Raw genomic sequence first — 22,385 nt, forward strand, 5'->3', positions numbered from 1 at the left:
TCCGAGACCACGTTTGGCCGGAATCGCGATTCGGCGTATGTCGGCTCGCATTAGCCGCGCGTTTGCAAGCTTTTCGTGGTTTCAAACGTTCAAACTTGTGATTTGATGCTGCTCCCATGCGTTAGGATGGGTGTCAAGCTGACGGCACCCGGTATTATTTGTCTGAGCGCATTTATACAACTTATTTGTCTACATAGGGCCTTCTGTTTACAGAGGACCTCCTCCTTACAGAGCCCCTGTCCCTTCCTACAGTGGGTGGCGACGCGGTTGGGAGTCTATTCTTTACAGTTTCCTGAGTTCTCAGTTCTCACTATAGTGATAGAGAGTAGCAGGGACCAGAAGCCAGAAGGTAATTTTCTTACAGTGGGCCTCCACTCTACTTAATATACGACGCTGTCTTTGACTCCTGCCCACAGAGAGCCTCTTATCTACAGAGGGACTACTCTCTACAGAGGGGGCCTCCTCTCTAGTCTCTACACCTCTCTACAGAGGGCTTCCTATCTACATATATAGGGCCTCCTCTCTTCAAAGAGTCTCGTCTCTACATACACAAAACTTCCTCTATACAGAGGACCTCATCTCTGCAAAGGGCCTCCACTCTACAGAGGGCCTCCTCTCTAAGGGGGCCTCCTCTCTACAGAGGGCCTCCTACCCACAGAGGACCTCCTCTCCACCGAGGAGTCAGAGGGGCCCTAGCGGGCCCCCAGGTGCTACCCTCCACGCCTACCCTTCGCCGACCAAGTCACGAGGGCCCAAAAAATCCCTCGCTTGGCCATTTTTGAGAGAAGATATCTATAAAATGACAATCTCACACCCATAGAACATCGGTGAGAAAGTTTCACATCGGTGGAAAAGGTCAAATCGAACTTTCATAGAAAATTCAACATGACACTATCACCAGCAGTCATGCAGACCGCCCGAAAACATGAAGATGTGTCGCCACTCCTTTCGTGACCCATATAAGTATTGAAATGGTTTCACTTGATAGTTTCGGAAGAAAAAGCGCTGCCAATCGTCTCGTGATGAATATTGCAGAGGTTTTAAAGATGCACCCTAACAATTGTACTTTCGCCCCCACTTGAAAACCGCCAAACAATGTGCCAATATATCATTGGTGCAAAAAACAGTTAAAAATTGCTGCAATTCAAAACTGTTGAGACAGCGTCATCTATACTCTGTTCCGTTTCAAGCTTGCAGCCGAAGTGCCATGCTGAAAGCAGTGTGTGATTTCTGTATATACAGCTTTTACATGTTAAGACGCAAATTCTTGAGCGGAGGAGCGATTTGCCGAAGAAACTCCGACTGCAAGCTTGATATGGAACAGACTAGTGGTTATTCACTAGTCTGTTCCACCCAACCACATACCTATAGTGGTTATTCACAGGAGGTGAGAAGGACCCTAGCTAGCTGTCAGGCTGGTCAGAGGGCCCTGATTGTTCTGACGTCATTTTTGAGATTCCCGTGAATTTCGTTCGCCTCCGACGTGATTTTGGCCAACGTCGGCCCACGTTGGCCTGATTCCATCCTGGGGCCTCCTGAAAACCCCAAGAGAGGGGCGGGCGCCCCTTCCGGCCTCCGCCCACCCCCCTTGGCTACGTCCCTGGTTGTACGCATTGAATTATAGTAAGTGTATATTGTATCGACCGCCAACGAAAACAACCGCGTCAAAAGCAGCTTAACCCTCGCCGGCACAGGGGGGGGGGTGATGCAACCCCCCTAAGGTTTTTCGCGAATAACTCGCGTAAATAGCGGCCGATCACGACGAAACTTTCAGTACCCTCGCACTGATCAATTTTACACCTACCCTAAAAATTTCATGACCCTGACCCCAATGACCTTTGACCTGTGACCTCTTTTCTGTGACCATGTTTGGTCGAAATCGCGGTTCGGCGCATGTCGGCTCGCATTAGCCGCGCGTTTGCAAGCTTTTCGTGGTTTCAAACGTTCAAACATGTGATTTGATGTTGCTCCCATGCATTAGGGTGGGTGTCAAGGTCACCTGAAGGTCAGGTCAGGTCATTGACCTTTGGTGACCTCGGGTGACCTCGGTTCACTTTTTCGAGTTTGACATGTTTCTAGGCTAGTTTTTGGAGCTGAATTCGAATTTAGGGCGAAGATCACGATGCTGCACCAGTTTTACGAACAGTGAATGAAAGGTATCATGTGATAACATATACAAAGTTATTGTGCATCCTCTTTTGACACGTTTTTGCTATAATAGGCGGATCCAGGCGTCCAAAAAGGGGGGTTATTTTTTACCTCCCAACATAGGTGCCCTGACACCGCTTATGCATGACCAATACAATTTTAGTCGTTCTCTCATAAGAAAATTGTAACATAACAAGACCATTGCCACCCTTTTTAGAAACAGTACCAACAAAAACCTTATTTACTATACTTTTTGTGTACCCCCAATCTCAATGATCTGTATCCGCCTATGATTTTTGAAAATGCATATTTTTAGGATCCATGTGAATTCCTGGTTCATTCTCTATCGATCGGCAAAAGTTGCGTTAAGATTGGTTCAGAAACCTGGCCGTGATAAACAGTCTAAAATGTATCTGCAATTTGCCCGTTTTTACCCCCCTCTACCCCCTATTGACATTTTTTTTTTTTTTTTAGAAATGTAGATCTCGTGAGCCAAATCGAATGCCGTTTGAATTTTGAAAATCGGCCGGTTAGATCTCGAGATATCAAGGGGGGGGGTCGTAAACAGCCCCCCCCCCCTGCCACTAATATGGGGTAGCCAGGAGCCTGCCACTAATAGGGTTAAGCCATCACTGACTTGTGACTAATACACATTTTTAGAAAGCTTACTTTGTGGGCTTTCGTATTCCGGTGGGGCATTTTTCGAATATGTAACATATACAATGATATTATAAGTTAATTGAATAGATGCAATTATTTACTATTCAAATTATCGCTTGAAATACGGAATACCTATTTACAACGCGAGATGTACCATGAAATTAAGCTATACCTAACATGAAATGCATTTTCTTAAATTTTTAGTATAGTTTTCGTTCACACATAATATATCGTTACGAAATGATTTGAATTAATTAACATACGAGGGTCGTTCCAAAAGTAATGCCTCCTATTTTTTAACTCCGCCCCAAATGATCGGAGGGCGTTGAAATTTGCACCGTATCATGACTTTACCTTAACTCGCATGTCTTTAAATTTTCATTTCTCTATCACAGCTATTTACCGCGTGAGGCCTTGATAAACGAAGTTTGTCATGGAAACTCGTCAGAAGCAGAGATGCGTCATTGAATTCCTTCACAGGGAAGGGAATGCACCCATCGACATCCACCGACGCCTGCAGAAGGTCTATGGAGCAGACGCGGTGGATGAGAGCACAGTTAGGAGATGGGTGCGTCGTTTTGAGAGCGGTGAAAGTGATGTCAAAGAAAAAGCACGCTCCAGACGTCCGCGCACCGGGCGCCAGCAGGCAAAATGATGTGCACCGTCTTCTGGGACAGGCAATGTGTCATCCTCTTGGATTTCCTGGAACCAGGAGCGACTGTAAACTCTGACCGTTACGTTGAAACGTTGACAAAACTGAAGGCCCGGATAGCCCGAGTAAGGCCAGAAAAGAAGAAAAACATTCTGTTTGCAACATGACAACGCTAGGCCACACACGAGTCTGAAGACCACAGAATGTGTGGCAAAGTTCGGCTGGACATGCTGCCACACCCCCCTTATAGTCCTGAACTGGCACCCTCCGACTTCCACTTGTTCGCGCCTCTGAAGGACGGCTCACGTGGGCAGCGCTTCCCAGACAACGACGCCGTCATTGCCGCCGTGAAGAAAAGGACCACCTCGGCGGGCGCCGACTTTTACGAGCCAGCCATCAAGGCTCTCGTTCATTGCTAGCAAAAGTGCATTGAGAGTAGTGGTGACTACGTAGAAAAATAAACGTAGAACAAAAAAAGTATGTTCGTTTTAACCCGCGCCCTGCTGGGGGTCCTGGATTTCCACGCCCTGCTGGGGGGGGGGGTGTTTGAACACCCCCCCCTTCTAACTCGGCTCCTGGGCCACGTAGCGATACGCGGAAGGCGGCGTTCGAAAGAGCGTCAAAAATAATGACGAAATCACTTCGGTCAATTTTTTGGTCAGGGCAAAGGTCAGGTCACCAGAGGTCATTGAAGGCAAAATTTCGCCGATTTCCAGGTCTAATGTCGAAAATTTCCAAGAAGCCAACGCATAACTCGGGAACCAATAGAGCTACAGCGCCGCGGAAAAGCGCATTCGATAGCCCTATTAACGCCCTTTCTGAGTAGTTCTCTCAGATTTGACCTAACGTCAACGGTTTTGCCTGCAGGGGGCAAAAACTGCAAAAATAGCCGATTTTTTCGAAAACAGTTTTTCTGCAATAACTTTTGACCCAAGCCTTGTACGAGCTTACTTTTACCGCCATCGTGTTCCTCTCGTCAAGACGCATCGAATGAACTATAACTTGACCTTGAAGGGTCAACCTGAAAATTTGACCTCAGGTCAAGGTCATGACCTGACCGGAAAGGGTCATGTTGCATATCAGTCGATCCGTATCGTCGAGCTGAACACATCTAAGGCGTTTTCATCGCTCTAGAATGCCTCTATCAAAAGTTATTTGCGAAAAACTGTTAGATACCATTCGTGACCTGAGATGACCTCAGGGCATAAACAAGGGTCACGGACACCATTTTCAAGTTCAGTATGTCTAAAACACTTGTAATTCGGTGTTTGGGAGTGTTTATAATGTCTTTCATCCAAAAGAGGCTCATTTCAATTTTCTCCCGTTGACTTATAATGGGGAGGTCGCAAAATTGACCTGACCTTAGGTCATCGATATCAAAATTCTGAGATATACATTTTGTACATGCTATTGCCCTTAGCAATCGCTGAAAGTTTCAAAGCGATCGGTCACTCGGTGTAGCTATGACAGACATTGAAAGTTTTTATGAGGTGAGGTCACTTCAAGTGACCTGGTGACCTGACCTTGAATGACCTTGGTCTGAAATTTTCACAACATGTGTAGAATTGATGTATGATAAGGTGTACCAAAAACGGCGGCGCTCCGCGCCGCCGTTTTTGAGATATTCGCGAAAAACCACAAGGGGGGGTGTTCAAACACCCCCCCCCCCAGCAGGGCGCGGGTTAATGACGCCACCCCATCTTCCAATCTCATCAACTTTTTGAGTTAAAAAATAGGAGGCATTACTTTTGGAACGTCCCTAGTACGATCCGTGGCGATAGTTCCGACCGGCCGCCGATGGTTGCGCTGGTGTCGCTCCGGCATGGCCTTGGCTCCGGCCGCCGTTATGGCCGCGGGTCGCGGCCGCCGCCTAACGGTACTCGGACGCCACCGAGGGCAGAGCAGAGCTAGCAGAGCTTAGTGATCGGATAACAGCCATCGGCGAGGAAGTCATGGCGGTGAGCGTGGGTAAGTTTCGATAATCGGCGACAGTCACTCTTGTGCATGTCAGCGACAGTGTCCTTCTATGATAGTTTGCACGAATTTCCAGGTCAATTTTCGACAATTTAAGACAAACTGGCGCATATCTCAGGAACGGATAGAGCTACAGCTTTTGTTGTTATAGCCTACAACAGTTTTTCTACAATAACCTTTGACTCAAATTTTCCACATCAGTAGGCGGAACTATGGTCAAGCGTACCCATTTTCGGGAACGCATTTTCGTTCCCATGTTTGGGAACGATAAACCCAAATATGGGAACGCCATGTAGGAATTATTTAAAACAAGAAAAAGAACCGTTAAATGACGTCCAAAAAATATAAAACGATCGTGAACCGCCTGATATTTGTCTCAATATTGTTGGGAAAGAGTTTGATATTGTAAGGCCCATCGTAGTTTCAAATCGTTCCCCTATTTCTAAAGCAGTCCATCATCCGGGCCGCGAACCTAAATTTGGGAACGCTCTCGTACACTGGCGCTGCAAGCGTTCCTTATTATGGGAACGGCGTACCCAAAATTGGGAACGATTTCACCGACGCCTTTCAGGGGCTCTTTTCATTAACAAGCATCATGTCCAACGCCGCAAATTATTGTTAAGCAACAATCATCAGATGACCTTTCCGGCAAGACCGTCGCATGTTTCGCCCGGTCTTCTGCGCTTTTATTCCCGTCGATCTCGCAGCGGGCACGCCCCCCTCTGCAGGATTACGTAATTCACAACGCTCAGCGATGTTCAACAAGGTCTTCCATACCTATATCCACCGTCCGCGCCGAGGGTGGAGACATGTCAAGCACCTGTCTGCTTATCACCGATAGTTGACGAGCACAAGGAAGTATCCAAAAATGGGAACGCTGAATATGTTACACCCTCAAAACACCTAGTCCCATGGAAAATCTAGTTTTTTCCTTTCTTAATGAGTGTAAGTGGCAAAAGGCCTGGTAGGATGGGCACGAGGAATGATCGAAATCAGCATAAAAATTATAAATAAGCCACACAGAGCGACCTATATAAGAGAAATTCCCCCAAAACGATCATGCTTAGAAACACGGAAGACAAAAACCACGCTCATGACGCTCCTTATAAAACAATGCTAAACAGCTAGCATCCAAATAAAATGTCTTTCCGGGCTGATAAAATACAGCTGAATAATTTTAAACCACTGAAACTGAGTTTACAACAGTAGTTCGGTAAAATCACTGACGTTCCACGCGGTCGTGCGCCCCGAGACCAAAAGTCAACAGTATTACCTCGGGACTGTCCGCGTGTTCGCTTGCATATGTCAGCATCTGGTGTCGCTAGTATGAAACTTCATAACCAGGCGAAAATTCTTATACTTGACCTCAAAATGTAAAAAACGCTTCATTTTCCTTTAAATTGCATGTTAAATGTAGTATAACCCATGTTTTCACCATTCCGTCATTAAAAAAAAAATCATTAAAAATATCATTCGACGGTCAATTTCCTTGTTCAACGGTCAGATTAAAGATAATTTTATAGAGATTTAGTAGATACTTAAATTAGCGTGCACTTTTTTGAGACGTGATGCACTAATGAGTTTTAGTGGGCGAACGGCCGAAAAATTACCTTCCGTTCTCATAAATGGGAACGCCCGTTCCCATATTTGGGAACTCCGTTCCCAAAAATGGGAACGTTCCTATATTTGGGTACTCATGACCATAGTTCCACCTACTGACATGCTTAGGTACTTTTACCAGCATCGTGCCCTTCTCGTCGAGACGCATCTAATGAAATATAATTCATTTGACCTCACGTTAGCCCGCGCGGTGCTGAGGGGTTAATAATATATTATCCATTCCCCCCTCCAGGATTTTGCGATAACTTATAAACCACGTAAGCTATCAACAGTAAACTTCCAGTACCCTCTTTTGCATCAATTTGACACATGCTTTTGTATTTTTTTTTTGACGAAATTCGTCGGAAAGGTTTGAAAAAATGACAGTTCAATAGCGTCACTACAGGAGATTTCCGGCCAAAATAAGGAAAATACCTATTTAAACAGCAACTTCTCCTTTCATCTAATAAGCAATTCCAAATTTTTAAATATTACAGGGCGCACAATGTTGGGTTGTAAAAAATAACCACCCTAGATTCCCAAAATATGATTTTTTTTACCCTCACATTAAAAAAAAATATCGTGTTAGGTATTGAAAACAACTAAGATTAAAAAAAACATATTTTTTTCAAAAACTTTTAAGTTGTGTTTATGCATGCCTATGAATCAAATTCACTTAAATATGCCAAATTTCAAGTCAATCGGTTCAAAAATGGCTTTAATATCGTCCAAAATCTTCGTAGATGTCCATTGTCCATAGGTAATTTTTCAATTTCGTTTTTTGACCAAAGTTTCCGTCACAGAAAAAATGAAAATAACACCATTGAGCTCCCCGTAAATGTATGCATCGAAAGAGAAGGAAACTTTTTATGGCAGAAATCACTATTTTGAATGTTTCACCTCTGCTGACAGGAGCAAATAATCATGTCCTGACCTTTAAACTGACGTTAACCTCACATTTGGCCTTTTTAACCCGCGCCGGGCCGGGGGTGTCTGAACACCCCCCCCCCCTCTAACTCGGCTCCTGGGCCACGTAGCGATACGCGGTAAGCGGCACTCGAAAGAACGTCCAAAATAAGGACGAGAACACTTCAGTCATTTCATTTTTTTGGGTCAGGTCAAAGGTCAGGTCACCAGAGGTCACCAAAGGTAAAATGTTGGCTATTTCAACATTTTGAAAACTGCCAACGGCTAACTCGGGAACCGATAGAGCTACAGCGCCGCGAAAAAGCGCATTCGATAGCTCGTTTAACGCTCTTTCGCCAACATTCCTTCAGATTCGACCTCAGGTAAACGGTTTAGCCTCCAGAGGGCAAAAAAAAAAAAACAAAAATAGACGTTTTTACGAAAAGTGTTTTTCGGCAATAACTTTAGACTCAAAAGAGCCACGACATTACTTTTGCCAGCATCGTGTTCCTCTCGTCGAGACGCTTCGTATGAACTGTAATTTGACCTTGAAAGGTCAACTTGAAAATTTGACCCCAGGTCAAGGTCATGACCTGACCGGAAAAGGTCATGTTGCATATCACTCGATCCGCTTCGTCGAGCCGAACACATCTAAGGCGTTTTCATCGCTCTTGTATGCCTCTATCAGAGGTTATTAGCGAAAAATTGTTAGATATTAGGTATTCGTGACCTGAGATGACCTCGGGGACATAACGAGGGGTCAGAACTCAGAGGTGCCATTTTCCTGTTCAGTGTGTCAATTTTGCCTGCATCCCGATGCTTCAGAGTGTCTTGAATGGCGTTCGTGCACAATAGACGCTTTTCAATTTTCTCCCATTGACTCCTGTAATGGAGAGGCCGCAAAATTGATCTGACCTGAGGTCATCGATATCAGAATTCCGAGATATACGTTTTATAGATACTGCTACTCTTATCAATCGCTGAAAGTTTCAAGGCAATCGTTCAGTCGGGGTAACTATGAGGAGCAATCTAATTTTTCTGAGGTGAGGTCACTTGGCGTGACATGGTGACCTGACCTTGAGCGACCTGGGTCTGAACTTTTCACAACATGTGCGGAAAAGATGCAAAAACAGGTGTGCCAAAAACGGCGGCGCTATAGATATGTGCGAAAAAAACCGCAGGTGTGTGTGTTCAAACACCCCCCCCCCCCTCAGCCCGGCGGCTAGAAAGACACGGTAAAAAGCAGTCGATAGCTCTCGATGCGTACGCTCGAAAGGATTTCATCTAAAGCAATATTGGGGTCACCAGAGGTCAAAATTTGCCAATTATCATTATATTTTTCAGAAAACATGCCACCAGTAAAACGCCTTTTGGGCGAAGAACGAGCGAGCGAGATAGTGAGCCCTGCACGTGCGGAAGGGCGAGAGGGTGCTTCCAACGGGCTTGTGCAAAGCACCCTTCTAACCGGTCGTTTGCGGTGTGCCAAATTTGAACGCAATCGGCCCAGCCGTTCCTGAGATCTGGAAGCAGCATTCTGCACGTGCGCATGTGCAAACGGGGTCCAAAATGACTTTTGCACGGCACCCTACTAACTGGTCCCCAGCCGTGTACCAAATTTGAGCACAATCGGCCCAGCCGTTCTCGAGATCTGGAAACGCCCCCTGCACGTGCGCACGTGCAGTAGCACCCTAACCGCAACACATGGGAATGCAATGCCTGGTGGGTGCATACCTGTATGCCAAGTTTTAGCGAAATCGCCCCAGTAATTACCGAGTTACTGAAATGGGAACAAATTTGGCACCTCTTATTGTTGTATTTTGCACGTGCACTGGGGGTGACCCACATACATCGAGGGTATCCTATTTTGGGTAGAAGGGATGCTGCTACCCTACAAAAATTACCGCAAGTCAATCGCCCAAGCGGCTGCTGAGATATGAGCCTCTCAAAATCACTACTTTTGCAAAACAGCTTGAAAACCCCTGACTTTTCACGTGGCACGTGCCACGACGGTCACTGAGATGTATCAAAAGTAGTCAATTACGGGGTAGAAGGGATGGGGCTACCCAACAAAAAACTAGGACATTTCTATTGCCAGAAACGTGTTCCTCTTGCTGAGACGCGTCGAATGAACTATAATTTGACCTTGAAAGGTCTACTTCAAAATTTGACCTAAGGTCAAGTCATGACTTGATCGGGAAAGGTCATGTTGCATATCAGTCGATGCGTCTCGGCAAGACAAACACAATGAGGCCAACCCCAGCGTTCTATCTTTTTCCATTCGAGAGTTATTGGCAAAAAGCTGTTTGTAGCCTCAAATGACTTCGGATGACCTTTCTAGAGGCTATCAGCAAAAAAGGCACCTTGGTTGTCACGGGTGGTCCAAATTATTGTGATTCTGAAATATTTGGACTGTTCCTATGCGTACACACGGATCTAGAGGCATTTTCGTTTTTCTCCATTGACTTATAATGGAAAGGTCACGGCACTAACCTGACCTTAGGTCACGCATATAAAAAATCCGAGATATAGAATTGTAGGCACCCATAACATCATGCAATCCACCAACCCTCGCACGACCAGGCCATTTCTCATAACACGAACGACCAGGGGGGGGGGGTTGTTACGACCCCCCCCCTGGCGTTTCGAAACGGAAGGTCGTAGAGCTTAGCGGAAAAAAACCAACGGATTGCTCTCAACGAGATCTCGCGATTGGTGGTATATTTTGTGGTCCTAGGTCAACATTTGACCTACTTTTGACCGGTCAAAGGTCAAATTTTCGGAAAAATAGACTTTTTTCAACTTTCCGCGGCGATTGCGGCAAAACGGTGGGAGATATCGACTTGAAACCTTCACTATCGTGTTCCTTGATCAATTCTCTATCGTTTGGTATGTATTTCGTTTCCCTAGCTCTAAAAATGGCGCGTTGGGAGCGCCGGAAGTCGGCAAGGTCACAGTCGGCGGCAGAAATTCGAAAAATCAAAATTTAAATTTTTGAAATCTGATTGTATTTTTGGATTTGGAAGGTCCATTTGCTCCTTATAGAAGCTAATATTGCTGCATATTCCCATTGAGGTGACAAGAATTAGCAAAATAGTGGTTCGGGCGCTTTTCAAAAATAGTACCGGACGCTGTTCCTCTTATGACGTCATAACTCCGTGACCTGACCTGACCCGGTCAATTTTCTTGCACCACACGATAGCCAATGCTTGCCCCAACATGCATGGGAAGTTTCATCATGATCCATCAAACAATGTGGGTATCACCGGCAGAAAACCTAGGGATTCGGCGCACACGTTTGGTAACTGTCGGCCGGAGGCTGTACCTCTTATGACGTCATAACTCCGTGACCTGACATGACCCGATCAATTTTTTTTCGGCAAAAGATGCGCAAAGGTTGCCCCAGAGGGTATTGGAAATTTCAGCCCGCTACGACAAGCCGTTTAGCGTGCACTTCGAAAAACCTCAGGGGGGGGGGTTGATTCAACCCCCCCTAGGCGTTCTAGGGTTAAAACCTCTCTGACAAACACTGCAGGCTGGACATGATTGCAAACTTTTTTAGGCTTGGTCAGTTAACTTGACCTGGTGAGTGGTGACCTGACCTGACATGACCTTAGGTCAAAAATTTCACACATAATTGATGTGCAAAAAGCTACCCTAAGCGGCGCGGCGCTACGCGCCGCGGTTTTTTATTCACACGCAAAAAACGCGACAGGGTGGTAACATATGCCCCCCCCCCCCCCACTGGGGCGAAGGTTAAGAACATTTCAAGCACTCACCTGAACCTCCTCCTCGTTACGAGCTTTCGATTGCCGCCTACGGTGTATTTCTACGGCCCTTAGTTTTTGAGTTAGCAGGGGGTTGTAAATAATTACCCCTCCCTCAGCGCCGCGCGTTCGGCTGGAGATCTCCAGTGCCGCGCGGGTTAAGGTCATGACCTGACCAGAAAAGGTTGTGTTACACCTAGCAGTTGATCCGTATCGTCGAGCTGAACACATCTAAGGTGTTTTCCTCGCTCTAGTATGTCTTCATAAGGTATTAGCGAACAACTGTTGCATAGCTTTCGTGACCTGAGATGATCTCAAGGACACAAGGAGGGGTCACAGGTGCCATGTTCCGGTTCATCGTGCCATTACTTAGTAAATCGGTGTTTGAGAGAGCTAGAATGACGTTCGTACAAAAACTTGCGTTTCATTTTTCTCCCATTGACTTAAAAAATGGGAGGTCACAAAATTGATCTGACCTTAGGCCGTCGATATCAAAATTATGTGATATAGATTTTGTACGTGCTGTTGCCCTTATCAGTTGCTGAAAGTATCAAAGTGATCCGTCACTCGGTCACCGGCAGGGCGCGGGTTAAGCCTCGCTGGCAGAGGGGTGGGCGGGCCCCCATGTTTTTTTTTTTGCGATAGCTCCAAACACGCCGGCGACAGAAAGCTGAAACTTTGCATGCCTGACCTTTGATCCAAGCTACACCTTGTGACACCAGCCTCATTTTCAGGTCAGGTCACTAACCTATGACGTCATAAGTGAACCTCTGCACGGTCCTCAGATGTCGCAACTTCGCAACGCCCTCAGTGCCAGGAGAAATTATACAAGGAGATGGATGTAGTATCTTCCAGAGTTCTCACAACTTTTGTATCTCAGATTTTTTCCTTAAGGTCACATGGGGTTAGGTCGGTCACGTGACTCCACTACTACCTATAAGTCAACGCGGAAAAATGAAAACTGTTATTTTAGCGCCGGGAACGATCTCAAACTACATCAAGCACACTGAATCGTGATTTCTTGCACAACGATGCTTAACTTTTGCATTGTTGACCTTGCGTGACGTCATTAATGACGTCACTTGGGTCATTAGTTTTTCATCTATACTTCCCGATCAAATTGAGCTAGGGACTCGGAAAGCCACCAATAGACTCGGGAAGACCTACCGAATCGAATGATATGCGACATGACCTCCGGTCAACATCTGAATTTGACCTCATTCAAACAAAAATTATACTACCTATTCGACGCACCTGAGCGAGGCGAACACGATAATGCCAAAATCGCTGCTCTGCGACCGTTCTTTTTTTTTGGGGGGGGGGGGGTGAAGTTATTTTCTTAAATACTGAACCCGTGCCTTGGGTCACTTAACCTGACCTCAAAGGTCACCAGTTGACCTGAGACCTTAAAATCGGGTACCAGTCGCTGCGTCTCATAAGTCATAACGGCGCACACGCTCGTGTTTTTCCGTGACGCTCTATCTCCATCAGGGGCGAAACGGCGAGAGGGGTCGTACCAGCCCCCCCCCCCCCCACTCGGCCGGCGCGTATGTAGATAGCCAAAAGGTCCGGCGAGGGCTAATTTAAAAGCTTAGGAAAAACACGTAGAGCAGCAAATAGGTAACTCTAAAGAACAGCTAAATAATTGATTCTAAAGAATAAGATAGCACAATGTGATAACGGCAAACGTACAGTATTTTGTTAACTTTGTTGAGGAAAAAATATACATATGTAGAGATGAACTTCCAATGACTTTATTAGTCGTTAGGCTCAGCCTCATGTGAACGGTTGCTAATGATAAGTGAATAATCTTCTAATAGACTATCGACCCTCGACAGATCATGAAACTCAGTCTTAGTCTGAGCAACTGTGTAGTGTGTGCCACTGCCTACCAATAGTTTCATAAAATGCCAATGCCTACCGTCTTTGTTACCGCCTTTAGTATAGGGATGCTCTCTGGATGCGTTACAGGTCGACACCACGTTCTGGACTTGCTGGTCACTCTCATCCTTGTGGCATGGATGACATCTTCTGGGGTAATAGGTGAGTTAACTAGCATTGCCACGTCGTTCAAATTCATGCTAAAAAATAAATAAATAAAAAGTGCTGTAAAAAAGGCTTAAAATATTTCTTCTTAAGGAGCTTTTTGGCAGTCACGCTAATCACATGCGAGACCCTGACTGCCGATCTAGTTTTTTCAGCCCGCAGATAAAAAGCGTTTGTGTTTTGTGGGTATGTAGAACTGTCTGGGCACAATGTCTGCAAAAGTATCCACAGTCAGGATTGAGAAGTGAGGGGAGAGGGAGGAAAACTGCCACAATCGATGGAATAACAGTGTCTGTACAGTGCACGTACATTTTTTCCATAATGCTATGCATAGACGTAATGTCGAAATTCAAGTTAAAACTGTGTCATGCCTGGGTCATGTATGATCACATCCTTCAGCGGTCAGGGTGCGTCCGACAGTCGACACTTCATATGGTGTTTGACTCTGACGCTACCCCCACTCCCTTTGTCGGTTGTCACCTCGTCGTGAAGTCTTTCCCCATTTCACAGACATCCGCCGGCTCCACATGCGAGCGGACGTGCCTGCCGACAGTCCTGTCCTGGTGGACTGGGTGAGGTCGCGACTGTGGCCTCCCAGCTCCCTTCCCTACAGCCTGACCAAGCCAGACGATGAGTGCTGGGGACAGGCGGAGCAGATACGAGTTGTGCAGGCGCTCACGCGAAACAAGGTACGATACCTTCCGTGCCGTCCTGCCTTCCGAGAATTGAGAAGGGAGGGATATCAAGGCGAGCGAGCTAGGTTCAGTCTGTCGTGGAAGATAAATGTTGCGTACTATGCACACAAAAATGAAACAGATGCACAATGTTAACACTCACAATGTATTGGTGTTTTGCCAGCCGCGAACGCATGGAGTGGGGGGGGGGGGGAGAAGTCCGTTGGACCCCTCCCCTTGACGTTTGGCCCCTGATCGAGCTAGCGGAAAAAAACGAGCGTGTTGCCCGTGACGAGAGGAGGCCGCTGATACCAAAATTTTAAGGTTCTAGGTCATTGGTTGACCTTCCAGGTCAGGTCAATGACCCAAAAGTCGGGAAAATTGGGACTTATCAGAACTTCGTAAAGTGAGGTTGTAACGGGGGTTTTCGGGGTGCTGATCAGAAATTTTCATGTTATTTTTTATCACTGATAATGTATTGATGCATTTGGGCCAGGTCAGGTCAGGTCAGGTCAGGTCAACCAGTAGGCGTCCTGCCGAGGTGTAGTAGGTGTCAACAACCTCTGACAGCTTCGTATAATACGAAGGCACGAAAACTACTTCGTAACTGTTGAAATGGTTGCTAAATTCGAAATCAGCTCTATTAAACCGCGCCCCGTAGGGGGGGGGGAGGGACGAAACGGCCCCTGTCCTTTTCCGTCGATATTTCCTAAACGGCTGGAGATATCGCCACCAAACTTTCAGGACCCCTCTGGGCATCCATTTTACACATTGTAACTAAAGATTTTTCCAGAGGCTATGATAGGTTGGCCACAAATGACGTCAGAATGACGTCATGTTCTGCCATTTTCGACCGAAAAAAGACCTTCGCGAGAAGAGCTGTCAGGCCTACAGCTTTGAAGATACAGAAAAATGATCAAGACACAAAAGGTGTAGAATTGACAGGGCTACAAAACTGCTATCTCGGATTTTTGAAATTTTCGAGTTTTGACCCACAAAAATCAAAAATGCAATTTTTTGGAAATATTAGCCAAAAAATCCAAAAAGTTTTTTGAGTTTTGACAAAAACTTAATATATGTCATAGTAACTACCGTCTTCTATCTACATACCAAATTTCAGATCGATATCTTCTTGTTTAGCCAAGTTATAGCGAAAAAACTGTTCAAAAATGATGACGTCAAATTTTCAAACTCAATTTTTTGGCAATTCTAGACCACGTAGGGCAAAACAAAAACCACCATTAGACTCCCCGTGACGAGCTGCATCGAATGGATACCCATTTTATGCAAAAATATCAACTTTGAAATTTGACCTAATTTGACCTGACCTTGACCTGACCTTCACCGGAACATAATCTAACCTGACCCCAAGGGCTGCCTGACCCACATAATCGCATTTGTCATGTAAAATGGACCATAAAACATGTATCACACGACACTTTCATATTGTGACCCCCAGTGACCTGACCTCTGTGACCTGACCTGGTATCAGTGACCTCAGATAGCGAAGTATGTGTTTGACGAACAATGTATCATAGATGGTTTTCAATAACTTACCAATTTACTCGATTTCACAACACATTTCTTGAAATGCCTGTGAACGGTGAAAATCTGACCTTTGACCTGACCTGTGACGTCATCGGTTTGACCTAGGTCAATGAAATTCGGTCACAAGGTAGTTCCCCGGTGGGGCTATCGAACGCTGTTTGAATTTTGAAAATCGGCCGGTAAATTTCCGAGATCTTAGGGGGACCCTACCCCCCTACGGGTGGTAGGGTCCGCCGGCAGCCCTACGGAGCGCGGGTTAACTTGAGCCTAGAAACATGTAAAACTCGAAAAGTGAACCCAGGTCATCAAAGGTGAATGACCTGACCTGACCTTTACGTGACCTTGACATCCATCATATTGCATGGGACCAACATCATTTCACATGTTTGAACGTTTACTACCACAAAAAGACTGCAAACGCGCAGATAATGTGAGCCGACATACATACGCCGAATCGCGATTCCGGCCAAACATGGTCCCGAGAAATAGGTCACAGGTCAAAGATCATTTGAGTCAGGGTCATGAAATTGTCAGGGTATGTGTAAAATTGATCAACTCAGGGGTAAGGAAAGTTTCGTTGCGATCGGCCGCTTTTTACGCTGTAAATGACGTCACTGGAACCGGGCCAATTTGGTGACCTCAAGTGTCCCTCTGACCGCAGACTGGCGGCTTTTTCATCGAGTCGGGAGCGCTGGACGGAGAGCGTCTCTCCAACACGCTCGTCCTGGAGCGTCGGTTCGGCTGGACGGGTCTGCTGGTGGAGCCGGCCGAGAGCAACTTCCAGCGGCTGGTCTCCAAACGGCGCCGGGCCTGGGCACTGCAGGCCTGTCTCAGCCACACGGCGGGACCGTTCACGGTGAGAGGGGAGAGGCGATGGGAGAGGACGGGAGAGGAGGAGAGAGGGAGGAAGAAAACTTAAAGGGACCATCCCACCTTAACATTAGTTTTGAGTTGAGATAGCCAAGTTTGCGGCCAGGCTCAGAAACCACCATTTATCCTGGTCGCAACCCCCGCAGCTTTATGGTGTTCAAGAAATTTCTTCCCTTTACTTGCAGGGTGGGACCAGCTTAGTCCCTATCTCTTAACCATTAGCGGTTTGTTGATGACGTCAGCAGTCATTTCAACGCCCGCCATTCCTTGAACCCGAGTTTTGCTGACCTTGAGCTCCCTTTTTTATCAACGTGAAATCCGTCGTCGGCGCTGAGAAAGCCTATTGCTTTTCATTTTAATTTGAATATTAGAAGATACCCACCACTGGAACTTGGACTGATATTATACCAAGGCCGAAGATGATCAAGCTGCCTGCTATATCTGGAGCTTGGTGTTCAACTTCAACATGGAATGAAAAACAAAATATCAAAGAAAACTGGATATGGTACTGCAAGTTTAAGTCCAAATAAATTTGAAGAGCTGACAATTGACATTAATTCTTTTCCCGCAAGGTTCCCATAGGAGATCACACTATGAAGAAATATTTTTGATGTTAACAGTTGAAAGGGGATTGATCTTCCAGTTTTGACGAAAGACGCTGCTGACTGACGGTCTTTGGAAAAGGATGTCGGCATGAGGTGCAATTGTGCTTGTGAAGTGGTTATAACTGGTCTTTTCACAGTGTTAAATTAAATGTGCCATTGCAGCCAAGTGTGTTATCATGTAAGGTAAAATCAAGGTAAAATCAAAACTACAATGTTGGTTTTACGAGCATTGAGAAGGCTGGTAGGTAACACCTGCCTGTGCTCGTAAATCATGCTGCCAAAGTATTCTAAATTAATTTTATCATACACTTTTGTTGTCCAGAATGGTTGCACTATTGTTTGGTATCATATTATTCCATGTACATATGGTAGTGTTAAGTCCGACCAACATGTTACCAGATTTGAAGCTGTTACGTTACCTAAGTACCTACCTGTTTTTTTTTTTACTGGCGTGGTGAATGTCACCTGGATTTTGTTTTGAGGTGCAGACCTAGTAACTCTGACTACATGGGTTTGAAGCTATTATCTATTCTGTTTTTACTGGCCTGGTGAATGGCGACTGATGTTGTCCGTGGATGGCACTGAAACAAATTTTGAGTGTCAACTGCCATGTACAGTGTTTTAATACAATGCTGAGGGCTGAAAGTTGTCTTGTTTAGAGTGGTGAAAGTTCAGGATATGCCAGCTACCATGGTGGGTCAGAGTTAATGTGTTGCAGTCAGTTCGGCTTCGGCAAGCACACGGATGGGCATACGCATCAAGACCTGCTCTGCCATACTTTCAGCCAATTTTACCTAGGCAAGTCTTTTCTTTTTTTCTGCCAAAAGCTATGACATTGTGAATTTCAGTGCTGTGGCCTGTGTGTAGCTTTCAGGAAAGCAATTCTAAATAAAGCTCTGATAAAGTGCATGAAATCAGCAATGCAGCCCTCTATTACATTTTCTACAACATCTTACTTGTTCCTTGCATGGAGAGAAAAATGCAATGTTATGAATTCGTTTATTCACATAATTTGACAAGCATGCAGTTACCTGCTACTATCACTGCACAAAACAGAGCAGAAAACATCAGTTGATCAAACACAAGACACAACAGAAGTTTACAACATAGGCCTGCCGAACCTGCTTCCTCCCACCACAGTTGATGCCATTTCCTAGCCTGGCTTGATGTGAGCACTGAATAGCTGCTTTGTCTAATTACAGCTCACTACCATTCAACTTAAACTACTCTCTTTAAAGTAAGAGTGAGAGCGTTCAGTGTTCATAGCAGCTCGACAGACGACAGACAACAAACATCTTGACAAACCAACCAGTATTTGATTTGGCTAATGATTTATGTGCCTGTTGTATCATGGCCAAACTACTTTAACAGCAATAATCCCTGTTTCATCTTGATCTTGCTTTTAATTCCATTTGAACTCTCAGATCTTGAAACAATCATCTGAAGTGATATCAGATACTGGCTTCTGTTTCTCTTGAAAGCAAGTTAAAACAATGATAAACTAAGGCAGGAGATGTGAGTTGTAGCAGTAGATTTTTGATTCAACATATGTCAACCTTATATTGCTTGAGACCTCTGTGACAGACAAACAAATATTTATAGTTTTTTGATAGTTTGGATTCTTGGCTTGATTTAGCAGATCAGCTGTGAACCTTGACTTTGAAATCACATAAATGTCATGGTACCCGAACGAATCCTCGCATGACATTTCTTCGTCCGCATTTCTTCGTCTACAAATCTTCGTCGGTGCATTTATTTGTCCATCAATGCTTACTCTTGCATATATTTGCGTTGAAGAAGAAATGCGAGCCGATTTTCATATACCCTGATGCGAGACAAAGTAATGCGATACGAATAAATGCCCTGACGAAGATTTGCAGACGAAGAATTGCGATACGAAACAATGCCATAAGAAGAATTGTCCTGGAATCCTTTGTTGGCCATCATATATTGACCTTGATAAGATAAACGCATCATTCGCGCTATATTTGTCGCACTTTGATACCAAATTATTGCTTCCAAATCCCGACGTAAAGAAAACCTTTATGTGACGTCATAGAAACAGCGGAGTTCCCAAAAAGTAAACAAAAATAAAAGTCTTATATCTCGAAAACGGTTGAATATTTTCCGGTAAAATTTGGTAGATGTTCATTTTCGCTCTTTGTGATTCACGCTACATCACTTTTATGCCAATTCATTAACTTTTTTGAAGGTGGGAGGGTCCCTTTAAAGGAAATAGTTCACTTTTAACATGGGGTTTTGAGCTGGAATAGCAGTTTCGTAGCTTGAGCTGAGACTAGCACAAATCAGAAGCTTTTACGGCTCAACGATCACCCTAGACGAAGATATTCCATTTCTCGTTCCGAAAAGAGTGCCTTGTAGAGGAATGCGTGCCTTGCACAGGAATGCAGCCACGTCATCGTCAGCCAATCAGCGTGCTGCTTACAGCCAATGCAGTATGCGTAGGTTTGAGCTACGCAATATGATTGGTCAATGCGTAATAAGCTTCCGCGTCAAACATTATTTTACATAGAATGTAGTTCGTCCTATATTAAAATATAGAAAATAATTGTTTTTACAAAAAGGTTTTATTTTATTTCATGATTATTTTGAGCATAAAAAATCATAAATCAATAGCAAAATACTGATTTCAGGAAAGTGGACTGTTTCCTTTAAGGGACGGAGCTAGATGGGTAAAAGCGATGGGAGGAAAGGGGAGTGTGGATTTTAAGTCTTAAATTGTACCCTGGTTTATAAATTGCTGCCTTTCTGATGTCTACGGCAATATGCCTCTTTGCTGCTTCCTATAACCATGCTCAAAACCTGTCTTTGATCAAACCCTAACCTACCCTAACCTGACCTGTGTTTACAGACGGTTTTTCACATGACTTCACGCGGTGAATCGGGTACTGTCGAAGACGGTCTCACAGCTGACCGTCTACGAAGCCAGGAACAGAACGTAGTCAACACTGCTCGTCCACCGCGCCAGCACCGCGCCACCTGCGTACCAATCGCCGCCGTGCTGCGAGCGCTCAACCGCACGTCAGTGGACTTTTTCAGCCTGGACATCGAGGGCCCCGAGATGGGCGTGCTAGCTCACATTCCCTGGAACGAGCTGGACATCAAGGTGAGGGAGATGAACATGAGCAAATGATCCCGGAAATCGAACAGTGGCGCTCACTTTATTGACACATATTTCTAGTTATTTTGGGGGGCTGTGAGCGACGGAAACTTTGGCACCCGGCTGGTGTATAAAAAAAGTTTTTTATTGGGGTTTTAGGACTACAAACGGCATAGCAGAATAGCTGTCCATTTCTTCTACTTTTCATGACGTTGCCCCGTGTTAAGCTCAGCGGCTCATTGGCATTTATTGGAATAAGATCGTACATATTAGCGCTGTATATATTAGCGCTGAATAAGCCGGCACAGTTCAGCACCGTTTCCGCTGTTCCTGCTAAATGCCTAACTCAACGTGTAACATTTGGTCGTTTTCGCAGATATTACTAGTGGAGAACCTGCTGCTCTTCTCGTACAATCCGCAAATGGACCAGATGCGTGATCTGATGGAGTCGCAGGGCTACATCGCCATGCGACTGGCAATCGACTGGGTCTTCGTAAAGCGCAACAGCGAGTACAGCAAGAATGCTGAGGAGATAATCAGACAAACTCGTCGGGAAATATTGCGTAAAACTGAAAATATTTATTTTCCATTTAACGATTGAAGTATTTTCAGTAAAAGTGCTTTCCAACTTCCCAAGCTGTATGCGTATGCGTATGTGAGAGAGAGAGAGAGAGAGAGAGAGAGAGAGAGAGAGAGAGAGAGAGAGAGAGAGAGAGAGAGAGAGAGAGAGAGAGAGAGAGAGAGAGAGAGAGAGAGAGAGAGAGAGAGAGGAGAGAGAGAAGACAGAGATAAGCAGGGATAAGACAGGAGAGAAGAGAAAGACAGCCAGATACAGACAGAGGCAGCCACTCAGGGAGACGGACGCAAGACCGATGAGGTATCTGGTTGTTGCAATACGCTGTTTTAGAGAGAAATTTATAAGCTTCTTTCTTTCGGAAAATGTCAGTTGTGCTATGCTCAATGGCGATAATCGGTTATGCTTACCTATGCTGACTGTTAAGGTACCTATTAGTTATGATATTGTTTGTTGTTCAGGGACATATTGTGTTTTTTTTTTTAACACACGACTTGTTGGTGTGCGCAGCGATCATCTAAAGTGAATCAAAATACAACTGTCCAGTGCGCATTTTTTTATACAACTGATAGCTTTTATCAATATTACAGTGTGGTCCGTCATCCTCATGATAGATTTCGAACTTAAGGACGGAAGCTGTTATACAGAAGTGATTACTGATAGTCAAATTTTTACGAGCACAATGGGCATTGTTAAATAAAATTAGACAAAATAGCAGCCTGCTAAATATGTGGAATCCATGGTTGGCTGTGCCAAGCTGTATTGTATTGTATTGTATTGACAATTAAAACACTCTCCGATACAATACCGGCTATTCTGAGCGTCGCGTCACTTGTGTTAATAAAAGGGAGAGAACATGTTAAAATCGACGCATGAAACAATCACATCTCAACCACACAAAAACTAATCAAAATCACATAAAACTACCTATCCACCGCATAGATAGATCATGATACCTGTAAAAATGACGCTTTAAAGGGACTATCCCACCTTCTAAAATGTTGTTAAAACCAGTTAAATTGTGCCCGACTTTATAGATTGGATGACCAGGAACACGGTTCTGGCATTTATTTTTCATTAAACATCTTAGGCTTCCCATATTCCAAACACAAACTTTCAAATATGTGACGTCACAGCCCAAAATTATCTCCTTCCCCAGGCCACATTACTGTCATAAAGCTGATTCTTTTTACTCTGTAGGCACCACAACAAAGTTCAGACCAAGTTTTAAGCGATTTTTCAAC

General features: G+C 44.9%; 2 protein-coding genes across 3 annotated transcripts in view; one reads left to right on the forward strand and one right to left on the reverse strand.

Moving 5' to 3' along the window:
• Window positions 1-11,810, reverse strand: part of LOC122363549 (WSC domain-containing protein 1-like) — a 16,780-nt gene extending 4,970 nt beyond the window's left edge. The window contains exon 1 of the mRNA XM_043332967.1: window positions 11,716-11,810. The gene's annotated coding sequence lies outside the window, so the exon portion shown is untranslated. The remainder of the gene's footprint in view (window positions 1-11,715) is intronic.
• On the forward strand, window positions 5,289-21,946 carry LOC122363551. Of its 2 annotated transcripts, none has more exons than XM_043332974.1 (6): window positions 5,289-5,428; window positions 13,675-13,746; window positions 14,260-14,438; window positions 16,633-16,827; window positions 20,319-20,573; window positions 20,944-21,946. In XM_043332974.1, the coding sequence occupies exons 1-6, from the start codon at window positions 5,413-5,415 to the stop codon at window positions 21,166-21,168; spliced, it is 942 nt and encodes a 313-aa protein (XP_043188909.1). In that variant the 5' UTR covers window positions 5,289-5,412; the 3' UTR covers window positions 21,169-21,946. The 2 variants fall into 2 exon arrangements, with proteins under 2 accessions (XP_043188909.1, XP_043188908.1); XM_043332973.1 differs by having other exon boundaries at window positions 5,321-5,428; window positions 14,242-14,438.
• Window positions 21,947-22,385: the final 439 nt, after the last annotated feature.

Source organism: Amphibalanus amphitrite, unplaced genomic scaffold, assembly GCF_019059575.1.
Source record: "Amphibalanus amphitrite isolate SeventyFive unplaced genomic scaffold, NRLGWU_Aamphi_draft 000627F_arrow, whole genome shotgun sequence".
Lineage (NCBI taxonomy): Eukaryota > Metazoa > Arthropoda > Thecostraca > Balanomorpha > Balanidae > Amphibalanus > Amphibalanus amphitrite.